The sequence below is a fragment of the Mytilus trossulus genome, chromosome 6 (genome assembly GCF_036588685.1).
Source record: "Mytilus trossulus isolate FHL-02 chromosome 6, PNRI_Mtr1.1.1.hap1, whole genome shotgun sequence".
NCBI classification, from domain to species: Eukaryota; Metazoa; Mollusca; class Bivalvia; order Mytilida; family Mytilidae; genus Mytilus; species Mytilus trossulus.
Genome location: NC_086378.1, coordinates 14,593,890 through 14,609,531, shown reverse-complemented (window position 1 = coordinate 14,609,531; position 15,642 = coordinate 14,593,890). Strand labels below are relative to the sequence as shown.

At 33.3% G+C, this 15,642-nt stretch overlaps 1 protein-coding gene across 1 annotated transcript in view; it reads right to left on the bottom strand.

Moving 5' to 3' along the window:
* Positions 1-15,642, bottom strand: part of LOC134722335 (sushi, von Willebrand factor type A, EGF and pentraxin domain-containing protein 1-like) — a 91,123-nt gene that overhangs the window by 38,718 nt on the left and 36,763 nt on the right. Inside the window, exons 18-32 of the mRNA XM_063585947.1 lie at positions 12,392-12,547; positions 11,687-11,812; positions 9,745-9,936; positions 9,277-9,471; positions 8,833-9,021; positions 8,144-8,524; positions 7,403-7,642; positions 6,545-6,790; positions 5,333-5,533; positions 3,830-4,059; positions 3,078-3,342; positions 2,063-2,221; positions 1,568-1,723; positions 702-869; positions 257-340 (exon numbers count right to left, since the gene is read on the bottom strand). Of these exons, the coding sequence (XP_063442017.1) occupies positions 257-340; positions 702-869; positions 1,568-1,723; positions 2,063-2,221; positions 3,078-3,342; positions 3,830-4,059; positions 5,333-5,533; positions 6,545-6,790; positions 7,403-7,642; positions 8,144-8,524; positions 8,833-9,021; positions 9,277-9,471; positions 9,745-9,936; positions 11,687-11,812; positions 12,392-12,547 (2,988 nt within the window). The remainder of the gene's footprint in view (positions 1-256; positions 341-701; positions 870-1,567; positions 1,724-2,062; positions 2,222-3,077; positions 3,343-3,829; positions 4,060-5,332; positions 5,534-6,544; positions 6,791-7,402; positions 7,643-8,143; positions 8,525-8,832; positions 9,022-9,276; positions 9,472-9,744; positions 9,937-11,686; positions 11,813-12,391; positions 12,548-15,642) is intronic.

The following is a 15,642-nucleotide window of genomic DNA, read 5'->3' as shown; positions in this document are numbered from 1 at the left end:
ACGGACGCACAGACCAGAAAACATAATGCCCCTCTACTATCGTAGGTGGGGCATAGAAATTTGAGCACATTAAGTATGTTAGAAATGTCTAATAAATTTAATAACTTTTCACATTTTAGATTACAAATACTGCTTTCAAAATTGAATTGCAAATTTAACTTGATGACACACTCAGCATTTTTTAAATGACATATTGTTATACAGGGTTTTGATATAAAAAAGGAACTAAAATTTGAAAATAAAATCATCAACTAACCTGGTGGACATGTACAGTAGTAATCATGGTTCAGGACTTGACATGTTCCTCCATTCTGACAAATACCTGTACAGATTGACGCAACTGAAATACAAAATAAAACAATTAAAATAAATTACTGAAATGTTTTGTTATAATACTTGCTTTCTAAAAACCAGGCCCGTAGCCAGGAATTTCTAAAGGGGGGTTCTTTTGACTCACAAACTCCACTTTAACAGTCACAATTCGAACAGAACATCGACTTTAACAGTGCTTATTTGTTTTCAAGGGGGGGTTCGTCCGAACCCCCCGAACCCCCCTGGCTACGGGTATGAAAACTGTTTGAGTAGTTGTATTGGTTATTAATATTTACAAGCTTCTTTTTAGTTTCTTTTTAGGGATTCATGATATAATAATTAAAATCAAACACTGGTATTTATTATGAACAAGTCTTCAAACTACTTACAACCACTGACACAATCAGCTGGTGAAATCTTTCCTTCAGCCTGCGTGATCCTATCACCTTGACACTCCAGACATTGCCTCTGACCTGTATTGGCCTGATAAAAGTTCCTTGGACAAGCTGTACATGTCTCTAAACCATTATATGAGTAGTACCCAGCTGGACATGGATCTATAAAGTCAAGGATATAGGAAACAATGTCTCAACTGTGATTAATAAAGATTAAGGTTAGGAGCAGATAACATTTATTGCTTCTTTTTTAAAATTCATTGGGGTGTAAAAGCCTTGACCGAAGTACATTTTGTATGAAGCGCAGAAGCTCTCCATTCTAAAAATGTGTGCATGGTCAATGCTTTTACAACCCTATGAAATTGCTGAAAGAAGCATTCAATACTTGTATTTACATTTTTTCAATATGATAATGAAAAATCTATTTTTACCATTTATTTCTTTAAATAACCAGTGCACTTTCTTGTGAAAGCACGTGTCATCATGAATTTTAATCTTCATTGGGATTTGAAGGTGAAAGGTGAATTTTAGTATGAGGCACAAGTGTTGTTATCCAATCAAAATAACGGATTCTTCTGAAACATACATGTAATGTAATTATTATTGCTTGCAAAAGAAACAGCACACATCAAATTCAAAATAGCATATTTCAAATTCAAAATAGCACATATCAAGCACATAATGTAACAGTTGTTCACGAGAACTGAAGACTTCTGATACAAAGATCATACATTCTATTTGTTTTTCATAAATCTATTTATTCTTTTGTTTTTTAAACCTTAAAATAACTTTTATCAATTATCCCCCCAAAATGGTACTCTTAATATTAAGTTTCTATGAGACACAAAAGGCAATCTTACTTTTACAATCTGATTCTGTAGATTTGCCAACTCCAATAGTTTTCTTGCCACTAGGACATGTGGTACATGATTGGCCGTTAGAGGAATAGGAATCAGCAGCACACTGGTAACACGGAGCTTGTCCAGTGGTTGATGTAAAACCATTAGGACAGGTAACTGGATGGTAAAGTAAGGTACAGCATAAGAAATATTTTTATAACAAAGTTAAGAAGTAAATTTTTTTTTTAGATGAAAATCTTTTTAATACTTAATTGATAAATAAGTGGCAATTCCTAAAACAAATATATATATAAATAACTTTATGAGGTTAATTGTATTTGCTTCATATAGAAAATGTAAAGCTAGAAAAATTATTAAAAAAATGTAGTTTGTATCCTCTTTTGGAATTTTGTAACAAGAATCTATTTAAAAGTTATAAAATAATATGTGTCAGATCTAACTTATCTACCATTTAAGATGATTCATTATTACAATACACTATAAAGTATGACTTACGATAGCAATCTGTCTGTCTGGTCAAGGCTGTCTTTCTACTATTGGTTCCTGATGGACAAGCATCACAGCTGTCACGGTTTGGTGTGGCCAGATAAAATCCAAAAGTACATTCCAAACACTGACGCTTTTCACTGGAGTAGTGTCCAAGGGCACAGTCAACTAAAGGTTGAAAATATACATATGTACATAGTTATCACTATTTTGTGCATTTTTTCTTTCATCTTTTTTTGTGATAATTTTCATATCATTCTACTCGCTTGAGATGAAAAATTATCGCTAGAAACTAAGTAGGCACGTGGCGTTGCAAACGAAATTGACATGAAATTGACAACGTCGTGATAGGTAAATAAGTGATAAAAAGATTATCATTGTTCATCTCAACTTGATTGCCTTTCTCGGTTTCGCCGTCCCGGCTCAAGCGAGAAAATCAATCTCGTTAAGATGATCACCGATAATCTATAAATATCTGCTAAAATGGTGATAAAATTACTAATACATTGTGTATACTGTAAAATGATGTATAGCTTTGACACCAAAATTGCTATTTACTTTACTTCATCTCACTGTGTTGAAGACCCATTGGTGGCCTTGTGTTGTTTTCTGCTCTATGGACAGGTTGCTGTCTCTTTAACACACTCGATTCCCTTTTCCATTCTGAATTTTATTAGAAAGACACAACAAAAGACAAATTGAGTAAAAAATGTATTTCTAAGTTACTTTTCTTCTGTTGTTCTACCTAAAAACAAACATTGGACCCAAGGAAGGCAACATCAAAATCTCAACTAAGGTTGTCATCTCTATTTTTACAATTGAGAAAAAATGTAAGTGAAATTTATATTTGCCTCTATAATTGGTTACCCAATTTTTAAAGTGCCTTCCCTGGGTTTCATGTATGTTTTAATTGAATATGCAGCCCTAAATATAAATGTTGGATTTCAAATATGCATAATTCACAGATCAAGGACATGCTTTTTCATTCCTTTCTTGCATAAACTGAATAAAATTATAAACTTACAGCAAACAGACTTTGATTCTGCTGAAACATACTGAACTCCAGCATTCGTTGTACAGACGAAGTAATTCTTCAGGACTCGGTCATAGGTCACAGAAGCAGAAGACACGGTCGGACAGGATCCACTGGCTGATAATTGTAAAATGGGAGCTAACTCTGACTGCTTGTTGACGAAGGCGTTAGAGATTAAGTTAGCACAGGATTGATAGGCAGTGTCCACATAATTAGCTGGTGTCATATCAAAAGTGAAAGTAGCATAAACAATTCCCTGAAATCATAAATTATAAACAATATGGTAGCTGTAGTCAAATTTTAACCTAGAAATATACATCTTATATGTAAAATCTAGTCTTTAAATGAACAGTTCCAAATAATAGTCATAAAAAATAATTAGAAATTTGAAAAACTCATCAATTAATTCAAAAGACTGTTTTGCTTAAAATGGTTCTACTATTAAATAGAATGGTTTTGCTGAACCAGATTTGATACCTGTTGTATACACACTAGAGGGTGTATAAATTAGCAAAGTGTATAAGATGAACTAAATTTTCATCATTTCGGTACAATATAGTAAGAGTAACTTATTTGAAATCACCGTTAAAACAAAGATCTGTTCTATTAAAAGAATATTTAAAGAATATATTTCTTTTTTACTTCTTCCTTTTATTTACATTTTTCATATTTTTTAGTCTTGGCATCACATGTGATTTGAATATTAGATACTCTAAAAGCTAATTTAACCAGTGTATACTTACATTGCTATATTCTACCCCTAACCTGGACACTAGTGTGTCAACAGGAGATGATATTGATATAGAATAAGCTGGCTGAGAGTTACGGCACATGTTCTGTAAGTTAGTGGCCATACTGTTCCACTGGTTCTGGAGCTGCGATTGATAGTTACTGGTACAACCAGTAGGATCACTCAGGATGCCAGTTCCATAACGTAAAACAAACGACTGTCTATAGTATGCTGGGTTTCTTGCTGTGATGAGAATAAAATTAAAGTTATATTAACTTACTTGAGAAACTAAATATCTGTATTGGGGAAAACAGAGAGCAAACATATCTAAGTTATCTACAAATTGTTAAGCTTTAAGCCCAACAACTCAGAAATATCCTAAAATATTGAAATAAAGTGTTATTGTTAACACTTACAGTCCTCGCCATTAGCCATTAGAATATTATTCCTCATAGCAACCTATCCTATAAAATACATCTATCTCATTGAAACTAATTGCAATAAAACCTAGTGAGTAAGTATGTCTACTTACTTGTGGTGAACAAAGTATCTGTATTGGGAAAAATAGAGAGCAAAAATATTTTAATTATCTACAAATTATCAAGCTATAAGCCCAACAACTCAGAAACACTCCAAAATGATGAAATGAAGTGTTATTGTTGACATTAACATCCATGGACATTTACCAATAGAATATCATCCATCATAGCACAACCTATCCTATTAAATACATCTATCCTAAGATTATAACAGCAATATATCCACCTCTATAATATATAGTTTCCCATACAATTTTTAGTGGTAGATTATTTAATTCTTTATTTATTTTAAGAGGATTGCAACTAGCCAGATGCTACGTGTGGGTCTCCTCAACATAGATATATACAGATTCACAATCAACAAATATTTTTTTTTTAGTTTACAAACATGGTAAATACACTGAGACTAGACAATATGTACAGGAACAGAGTATTGGTATATTTTCCACTCTCAACATTAGAAAACATACCCTTTACTGCACAAAACTGGTTTGTTTATGTTCCTGTCCTTATATGTGAAAAATGTCCCCTCTTACCAATATATACCAGCACTAGTTTATGGGTATCTTATCGAATCTCTATTTTTAATACCCCTTTTTCAATTCAAAACCTACCTATACAAGCTGATGGCTATATTTAAAACAATCTCTCCTCTATACAATCTGAATCTGTACTAGTTTATAGGTATCTTGTCAAATATCTACATCAGAAAACGCCCCCTTTTCAATACAAAACGTACCTATACAAGCAGATGGGTATGTGTAAAACTATCCCCCATCTATACAATATCAACCTGTACAAGTTCATGGGTACAAATCTCGTCATCAGAAAACGCCCCCTTTTCAATACAAAACGTACCTATACAAGCAGATGGGTATGTGTAAAACTATCCCCTATCTATACAATATCAACCTGTACAAGTTCATGGGTACAAAGCTCTTCATCAGAAAACGCCCCCTTTTCAATACAATACCCACCTATACAAGCTGATGGGTATGTGCTCCAGTCATTATTATTAAAACAGCTGGTAGAGATACTGTTTGTGTTGATACTGTTAGAGAAGTAGTATCCAGAGTTACATGTAAATGTACAGTCAAATCCAGTGTTCCCCGACTTAGCTGTACATATCTTCTGGGCATTTTCTGCAGTGATCAACCATGGCTGACATCTATTTTGTACTGTAAAATAATTCATGTTTGTATTGATATAATTAAGATACTGAATATGAACAATGTTGAGTAAATGATTGTGTAAAACATAAATTTATAAGTAATCTTTTATCATGCAGTAACTGTTAAACTTATCATAAAAGGGGAGATAACTTATATTCTTTATAGGATAAACAAAGTGATTTAATCAGAAATTGGAATTTACTTTTTGGGATTACTGTTTACATGTCTTTGAGTAACAACTTCTTTAAATATGCTAGATATATAAACATATCAGATAGACTGCACATATCTGATCTCTATATTGGTAGTATATAAATAGTCTTACTCAACATCATAGACTGCATGGTAACTTTCAGTCTAAATTCATCAAATTTAAGATTTCAGAGATGCTCTTTCTCATCAATAATAAAAACAAAATTTGCTATACCAGATGCAAAATGTATATATTTTTTTACACCTACAGATTACACAAACAGGCTGGGGGAAATGTAAATTTATATTATTTACCTGTAGTATACACCTGTACAGTACACGATTGTGTATTTGATGCAGCATCAATGGCAGTAAGTGTGATCATTCTCACTCTACCAACATCATTATAATATTTACCTGTAGTATACACCTGTACAGTACATGACTGTGTATTTGATGCAGCATCAATGGCAGTAAGTGTGATCATTCTCACTCTACCAACATCATTATAATATTTACCTGTAGTATACACCTGTACAGTACACGACTGTGTATTTGATGCAGCATCTATGGCAGTAAGTGTGATCATTCTCACTCTACCAACATCATTATAATATTTACCTGTAGTATACACCTGTACAGTACACGACTGTGTATTTGATGCAGCATCTATGGCAGTAAGTGTGATCATTCTCACTCTACCAACATCATTATAATATTTACCTGTAGTATACACCTGTACAGTACATGACTGTGTATTTGATGCAGCATCTATGGCAGTAAGTGTGATCATTCTCACTCTACCAACATCATTATAATATTTACCTGTAGTATACACCTGTACAGTACACGACTGTGTATTTGATGCAGCATCTATGGCAGTAAGTGTGATCATTCTCACTCTACCAACATCATTATAAGTGAGGGTAAATATCCCAGAGTTAGCTGTTACTTGTGCCCCACTCTCTACGGCCGTCACTAAATCCTTGGGATCTATTCGAATGGTACTGGACTGTGATGTAATAACATAGGCTGAAGGTGTGGAACAAGTTATTGTTGGTGGAATTTGGTCTGAAAACATAAATTTATAATTATGCATAGTTCTGATATAAATAATTGAAAAAACATGGTTTGATAGATACTTTTAATCCTTTAATTTTAGTAGTTGCATTGCTGGTTGCTCCATTATAGTATCATTTACATGACATTTGTATTCATCAATATATAAACTTCATTTTGAAGGAAAAAAACAGACCCACTTTGATTTATCATATGTTAATGTGTCTCTTTCTATTGTTAATTAATTAATTAATTAATTCTAAATTACAATTTATAATATATCATGTGAGCAAGTCTACCATATTGGTAGAATATTTCCATTCTCATTCTTTTGTCCATTGCTACATCTACTATCTGGTACCACTATAAAACTATTTTAGTGTACATCCATATTCTTTAGTCATTCATCCTTTATATACCATCATCAGTTTGTCTAAAAACTCTTAAAGTATACCGAGCAGCTCAAGACTAACAATTAATCCTTGTTGTAAGATTTTGTATGAAGTGCAGGTCTGTAGATTTTCACACTTTGTTTACATATTTCTCATAATTATTGCTATTTTCTGCAGTGTATATAGTTACCATGGAGCTACATAACACATGGACAGTCTTGTCATTACTCACCCTTAATCTGTATATTAAAACTACAAGTTCCCTCATTATTATTGCCATCTTTAGCTGTATATGTGACCACTATTGAGTTAGGTACCACATGTGTTGGTCTGTAGTTGGCAGGGACAGTGGTCACTGACTGGACAAAGCCAGACTGGTCAGTAGCAGAAGGAACAGCATGATTAGGTGCTTTATACAACTCTACAGTGAGGTCTGACGTAATGCAATTCAGGAAAGTGGGTTTTGTAATATCTGAAATAAAAAATCAATTTGCATTAAAATAAATTTTGGAATATCCATCAACCAACAACAAACTTATTCGGCAATCCTTAACATTTAAAATATATAAAATAGATGTTATATACAATTTCTTAATTTTTGTGGACAACAAGAGCAAGGTATTTCAAAATTATCTTTTTTTTCTAATTAAAATACAACATCTATGACAGTATAACTTCATTAAAGCGTAAAAATGTATTGACCTTTAGACTAATTAGTCATTTTAGTTCTTGTTCTTGTTGATTTGCTGTCAATCTGATGTATAAATGGTATCTAGATATTATAGTTTATTAAACTTGTATATGATTTGTCATAAATAATATAACTTTTTGTTAACAAATTTACATGTTTGATTTCATTGAATTTCTGTCATTTTCTGGTTCTAGTCTCACTCAAATTTACAGCACATCTTCTCCTATTCATATCTTAATTTTATTAAGACTTGATGTTTGCATTGAAACGTTATATACTCACCAACACATGACGGTGGAGTTGAGGGAATCCACTGTACAGTATTTCCTACTGCCTGACATCTGAGTGGAGTAGAGAACGAGGGGGCATAACCAGTCCGTTTACACTGATAAGTTATTTCAGTACCAATTTCGTAGCTGGTGGCTACCTGTGTAGCATCTGGTGGGGTCCCTGGGTCAGTACACAGGGGACTGATACACCGTAAATCACCATAGTCCCACCTTCCATCTACACCACATCTGATAACTGTATCCCCACTACCACTGGTTCCTGCTAGCTGGTAGCTCCCTGAACAACTGAATATAAAACTACAGCCAGTCACTGTACAGGTATTGGAGAAAGGATTACTCCCAGATATAGCTGTGGTGGCGCCACAATCAACAGCTAAAATAGAAAACAGCAGAAATTATTCATTTCTTTAAAAGCTATGGGGTTTTTACTTTAATTTAGTTAAATAAATAGAAAACAGTAACTAAAATTTTAAGGTGACATATCTGTATCATAATTCATGTGCAAAATAAGAAACTGCAGTAAAGCTATTTGTAGCCTTAGCAGGTGTTTGCAGTGGTCCAAAATCATCGATCTATTCAAATTTTAAAAAAAATATATGGTGCAGTTTGCTTTCAAAAGTATCTAGTATGTATGAAATTGATAATAATGACAATAATTTTGAGCCTGAAATATAATCATACCTGGACAATTCAAATTATCTCCGACTGTACCATAACGTTTGGTATCTGGTTTATAGGCACAAAATCTCCTCAGAGTCACTCCAGTACTGTTGGTATTGTCACACTGGAGAGTATAGGCACTATTGTAATTAATACTACCAGTTGGTGTGGTGTTACTATCGGCAACTACATCCAGGAAACATGTGGCAGCTACAAACAGAAAATGTTGTTACAGTTACATAGAGAATAGTGCACTATATTTGGATATTTTCATTTAGTAAACAAAATAATTAGTTTATCAAAACATGAAAATTAGAATTTTAGAATTTTAGCTGTTTAAAGATGTCATTTGATATTCACAGTATAGCCTTTCATTGTAATAATACTATTATTTTTTTTTCAATGTCAAATGTATAATCATCCAATTAAGTTAATATTTCTAAATGTGATAAGTAATTTACTTACGTATACATGTAGGTATAGCTGGACTCCACGTCCCATCTCCCTGACAAGATACAGTTGTTGTGGCAGAATTAGACCCAGAAACAACATACCCAACATCACATAAATACTGGACAGAGTCACCTTGGGTAAAGGTCAGCTGTAATGTCAGTGACCTACCATGACCTATTGTTTGGCTAGGCATTGGGCACTGTTTTACTGAAAATATCAAGTAAATATATGTAACGACAAAATCAGGAAAAAAATCCCAAATATTTGAATAAAAGCAAAGAATTTGATGTGCTGCAAACAACAATTATATATAAATTTTTCCGCACTAAACTTATTTTCATTGGAAATGGACATCTATATCATGTCATAGAGTTCTTAACTGTTTTTTTATTCAAAACTATTCATGTTTTTCACGTAAAATTCCAATTCAAACAACAATCTAATCCCAATTCTTGGTTTTCAGTCACATATATTACTTACACACACAAGAATGAGCAATATGATAAGTATGCCATGGTGACTTCCCATCTTCTCCTGCTTGAAGGTTCAATCCTTGGAATCCATTGAATGTATAAAGGTCGTATCCATAGTTACAGGAGCAGTTGTAGGATCCGGCAACATTAACACAGCTGTGGTCACAATATCCATTGTTATAGGCACATTCATCAATATCTATGAAAGAAAAAAAGAAAAATAAATAATTGATCACTCATTTTCACAAGAAATAAAATGAAAAATTAATAACTCTTCAAATTTTAGTAGATAGAAATTAAATTTTTTGGATGTGATTCTTATTTCCATTGTTGCACATTCAATAATATCCATTAAAGTAGTCCACACAGTTCTGATATAAAAGTCCCATTCCATTTGTTTAAAGTCTAATAATTACCTCCACAGATACTAGGATTGTTAGTAGACAGTTTGTATCCACTGTTACATGTACAATAATATCCTCCTGAATAGTCCACACAATTCTGATTAAACCCCCCCCCCCCCCCACACATTTTCCCTGTGTCCCTGTCCTATACTAACCTCCACAGATACTAGGATTGTTGGTAGACAGTTTGTATCCACTGTTACTGTGGATTCATTTTTATTCATGGTATACCAATTTTTGTGGGTTTCGTGGGTCACAGCGAACCATGAATTTAAGAATTCAGCGAAGAATAATCCTGATAAATGTGTATGGAGTTGGATGTTTATTTCCGGTTATGTTATGCAGTTCTAGTAAAGTGTTGACTAGCGATAAACTTTGTAACATAACACATGTTTTTTTATTGAAAGAAGATACAAGTATTTTAATTAAATGAATAATAAATAAATCGAATATCAGTGATAATTTACTTTTTAAAATTGATTAAAACTTCATGGAAAATAACTGCAAGTTGTTAATTACCTTGTCATAGTTCGGTTTACTAGTGATTGAAAATCAATGGGATTAAGTACGGGGATATTGCCCGTAGGTAATATTGTTTATGACAGGAACATAATTTTCACACCTTTTACTTATATGACTGTTTATTATATCGTGATTAGGGAAATGAGCTTTCAATCATAATGTTTAATTGCATTATAGAATTCCGACAAGCATTTATAAATTGTAAAACAAACAAATAATTAGTTGTCTTTCTCCATTATTGTAATAGAAGTTTTTACTGAACACTTTAACCTAAAAATGACCAAGCAAGGATTTTGACAATTCAAAACTTTTTCAATGAATTCCTTCTTTTTAGTTTGTTTTAATATTGATCAAACCAAGGACGTTATATGATCTCCTAATTAAAAAAGAAATCCACGAATTATGTATCAATTTTTTTTTTTGTAATCAGCAATCCACGAATTTACGTATACCACGAAACGTCTTTTTTTCTCTATCCACGAAAATTGATACCCACGAAAATAAATGAATCCACAGTACATGTACAATAATATCCTCCTGAATAGTCCACACAATTCTGATTAAGCAACCCCCCCCCCCCCCCCCCCCATTTTCCCTGTGTCCCTGTCCTATACTAACCTCCACAGATACTAGGATTATTGGTGGACAGTTTGTTTCCACTGTTACATGTACAATAATATCCACCAGAATAGTCCACACAATTCTGATTAAATCACACAGGCCCCCCTTTTCCATTTGTCCCTATACTAACCTCCACAGATACTAGGATTATTGGTAGACAGTTTATAACCACTGTTACATGTACAATAATATCCACCAGAATAGTCCACACAATTCTGATTAAATCACACAGGCCCCCCTTTTCCATTTGTCCCTATACTAACCTCCACAGATACTAGGATTATTGGTAGACAGTTTGTATCCACTGTTACATGTACATTAGTATCCACCAGAATAGTCCACACAATTCTGATTAAACAACCCAACCCCCCCATTTTCCCTGTGTCCCTGTTCTATACTAACCTCCACAGATACTAGGATCATTGGTGGACAGTTTGTATCCACTGTTACATGTACAATAATATCCTCCTGAATAGTCCACACAATTCTGATTACATGTCGCAGTCCCTGCTGTACATTCATCAACATCTAGAAAAATTAAAAAAGTTTTCTATTAAAAGACTCAGCCTCAACATAAATGAAATATTTTCTGCAAGTCATTAAACAAAATTGGACCAATTTTACTGCCAGTTTTTGGTGGGGTTTGTGTTGCTCAGTCTTTAGTTTTCTATGTTGTGTTTAGTGTTCTATTGTTTATCTGTTGTGTCTATTTATTTTTTAGCCATTCGCTCTAGCATATTTTGCCTCTCTTCTAAAAGCTAAGACTTGTAAGTTTATCTTCTTAAGGTGGTACCTAACACAACAGGGAGATAACTCTGTTAAATCAGCAGAACCTTTTTATACATAGTGTTCATAAGGGAATATTAAGCTTCTCAATGATCAAAATAAGTGTTTGTCAAACTGCTATATAACCAGTGTAATTTTTCTGATAACACGGTTGGTTCAAATCTTTTGAAATTTTTATATTTTTGTCAAAGGGTCAAAGTAAATACTTTGTCAAAATTTTAAGAAAATTAAAAGAGCCAAATTAATTTTAGTTAAAGTGTTAGGTAACACCTTAAATCTTTATAAACTTCACTATCAGTACATTATTTTATCTGGACTTACTCTGGCATGTTGGAGGTGTCTGTCCACATTTGTATGGATTGGTACCAGTCGTTTGAAATCCTGTGTTACAGTTCACTGTTACATCATCTCCCCGATTTAAAACACCGCTGAAGATAACTGTTCCATTGGTGATGAACTGAGGTGGACATCGAATATCTGAAAAAACATTATCAAGATTTACTAGATTTTCAATGCAACACAATGTTTAAGGGTTCAGTTCAGTGAAATTTTTCACAAAGTGAAAAAAGTAAGAGCTGCATTTAAAAGCTTTTCCAGATTTAAATTCATGGTGGAGAGGCATTAATTTTAATAAATTATTGGTGGTTTCATTTCTTTAGAATTTTGTAAGAATAATTTATTAACTGAAAATTTAATATTATGCGGTTAGGGACTTAAAACTAGAGGCTCTCAAGAGCCTGTGTCGCTCACCTGTTACTGTATTTACTGATGTCGGTCATCTTGGTTGGTAGGTGGGGTCATTAGACACTTTTTTTAAATAGATACCATAGTGATGATTGTGGCCACGTTTAATTTAATATGGCCCATAGTTTTAGAAAAGAAAATTTTTGTACAAGTTACAAAAATGATGAAAATTTGTTCAAAATTGACTATAAAGGGCAATAACTCCTTAAGGGGTACTCTTACAATTTTTATCATGTTGACTTATTTGTAGATCCTACTTTGCTGAACAAAATTGCTGTTTACAGTTTATCTCTATCTATAATAGTATTCAAGATAATAACCAAACTGCAAAATTTCCTTAAAATTACCAATTTTAGGGCAGCAACCCAATAACGAGTTGTCAGATTCATCTGAAAATTTGTGAGGGGTTAGATCTTATTCTGATGGACATTTAAATCTTGAAAGATTTGCCCTAAATGTCTTAGTTTTAAAGATATAAATCAAAAACTGCATTTTACCACTATGTTCTAATTTTAGCCATGTCGGCCATTTTGTTTGGTAGGCGGTGTCATCAGACACATTTTTCAAACTATATACCACAATGATAATTATCGCCAAGTTTGGTTTAATTTGGCCATGTAGTTTTAGAAAAGAAGATTTTTGTACAAGTTACAAAAACTGACGAAAATTTGTTAAAAATTGACTATAAAGGGCAATAACTCCTTAAGGGGTTGACTGACATTTTTGGTCGTGTTGACTTATTTGTAGGTTTTACTTTGCTGAACATTACTGCTGTTTACAGTTTATCTCTATCTATAATAGTATTCAAGATAATAACCAAAAACTGCAAAATTTCCTTAAAATAACCAATTCAGGGGCAGCAACCTAACAATGGGTTGTCCGATTCATCTGAAAATTCTAGGGCAGATAGATCTTGACCTGATTAACAATTTTACCCCATGTCAGATTTGCTCTAAATGTTTTGGTTTCAAAGATATAAGCCAAAATATACATTTTACCCCTGTGTTCTATTTTTAGCCATGGCGGCCATCTTGGTTGGATGGCCAGGTCACCGGACACATTTTTTAAACTAGATACCCCAAGGATGATTGTGGCCAAGTTTGGTAAAATTTGGCCCAGTAGTTTCAGAGGAGAAGATTTTTGTAAAAGTTTACGGACGCAGGACGACGGACGCCAAGTGATGAGAAAAGCTCACTTGACCTTTCAGGTCAGGTGAGCTAAAAAAGTGCTTTCCATCCCCTCTATGCATTTGAAACTGGAACAGCCCACATATCATCTCCATTGTATTAGCCCTCATTTGTAAATATGAGAAAGACATATTTGCAAATCAGAGGAAAGTTAAAAAAAAAAATATTGGAACTAAAGTTTGTGATAATCAAATAATGATTACTGTGATTATGGTCCATACCTCTTAAAGACAAATCCCTCTATTGTTTATGCGCATATACAAGCGCAACAGTTCTATGCCGTCAACGTTTTATGACGTCGTATTTTCCGCGAACTCGAAACGTTAATGAGAGTTATTCCTCTTTGAGCCGATGGAGAGAGTGACAAACGTTCGACCGTTTTGATAAGTAGATTTTCCGAGAAGGAAATGAAAATTGTTTTTATATAATAGACATGTTCCAGAATTGGATATATAAATTAATTATGTGAATTAAGTGTATCTGACACAATTAACCAACAAAACAGCAAAGGATAGAATATATGAACAAAAAGAGAGTCAACTAAACAGCAAACTAACAACTGTCAAGAAACGAAACAAAAATCTGGATACTCGACAACAAGATGGAGGGGGATAGGACTTTTATAGGGACTACAGGATCGGGTGTTTTTAAGCTCGGGATTTCGGGATCCGAGAATCTTTTTTAACTTTACTTTTTTTAAATTCGAGACCTCCGGGATTTCGAAATGGGTCAATCATATTATAATATAAAACTAATTTCCATAATTTGCTTCGTGTATGGACTTATCTGTTCTATAGAGACAATCTCTTTGGTAGCCTAGGTTGTAAATTGTATTTATATTTCCACAAATTATAAAGAAAGTACGAAAATCATCAATCATGTCATCAAAATTCAATGTATCTACAGAATAAGAACCTTACGTACCTACAGTGGCGGATCCAGAAATTTTCATAAGTGGGTGCCCACTGACTGACCTAAGAGGGGGCCCGCTCCAGTCACGATTCAGTGATTCCCTATATAAAAAACCAATTGTTTTCCCAAAAAGGGGGGGCCGGTCGAATATAATATTTAGATTTCTGATAAGCACCAACAAATCAGTAACCAAACGACGCATACGTGTAAAATAAGATCCATCTAGAGAAGTTAACATTTACGCTTCTAACATTGTAGGTTTTTGTATTTGACCACTCCCGAGTATGTTCCGATTTGCCAAATTTTATATTTATGTACTAGGTGCGCAATTTTTATATAAAAAATAACATATTCCTGTCTGTGTTTAAAAGTTGTCGGAATGAAGAATTCAAGAAGAATGCATATGAAACAAGAATGTTTCCAAAGTACACGGATGACGTCCAACTCACACTATCATTTTCCATGTTCAATGGACCATGATATTGGGTAAAATAATCTAATTTGGCATTAAAATTAGAAAGATCATGTCATAAGCAACATGTTTCAAGTTGATTGGACTTCAGCTTCATAAAAAAAACTACCTTGACCAAAAACTTTAGCCTGAAACTTGCACTTTCATTTTCAATGTTCAGTGGACCTTGAAATTTGGGTCAAAAGTCAAATTTGGTCTTAAAATTAGAAAGATCATACCATAAGCAACACGTGTACTAAGTTACAAGTTGATTGGAC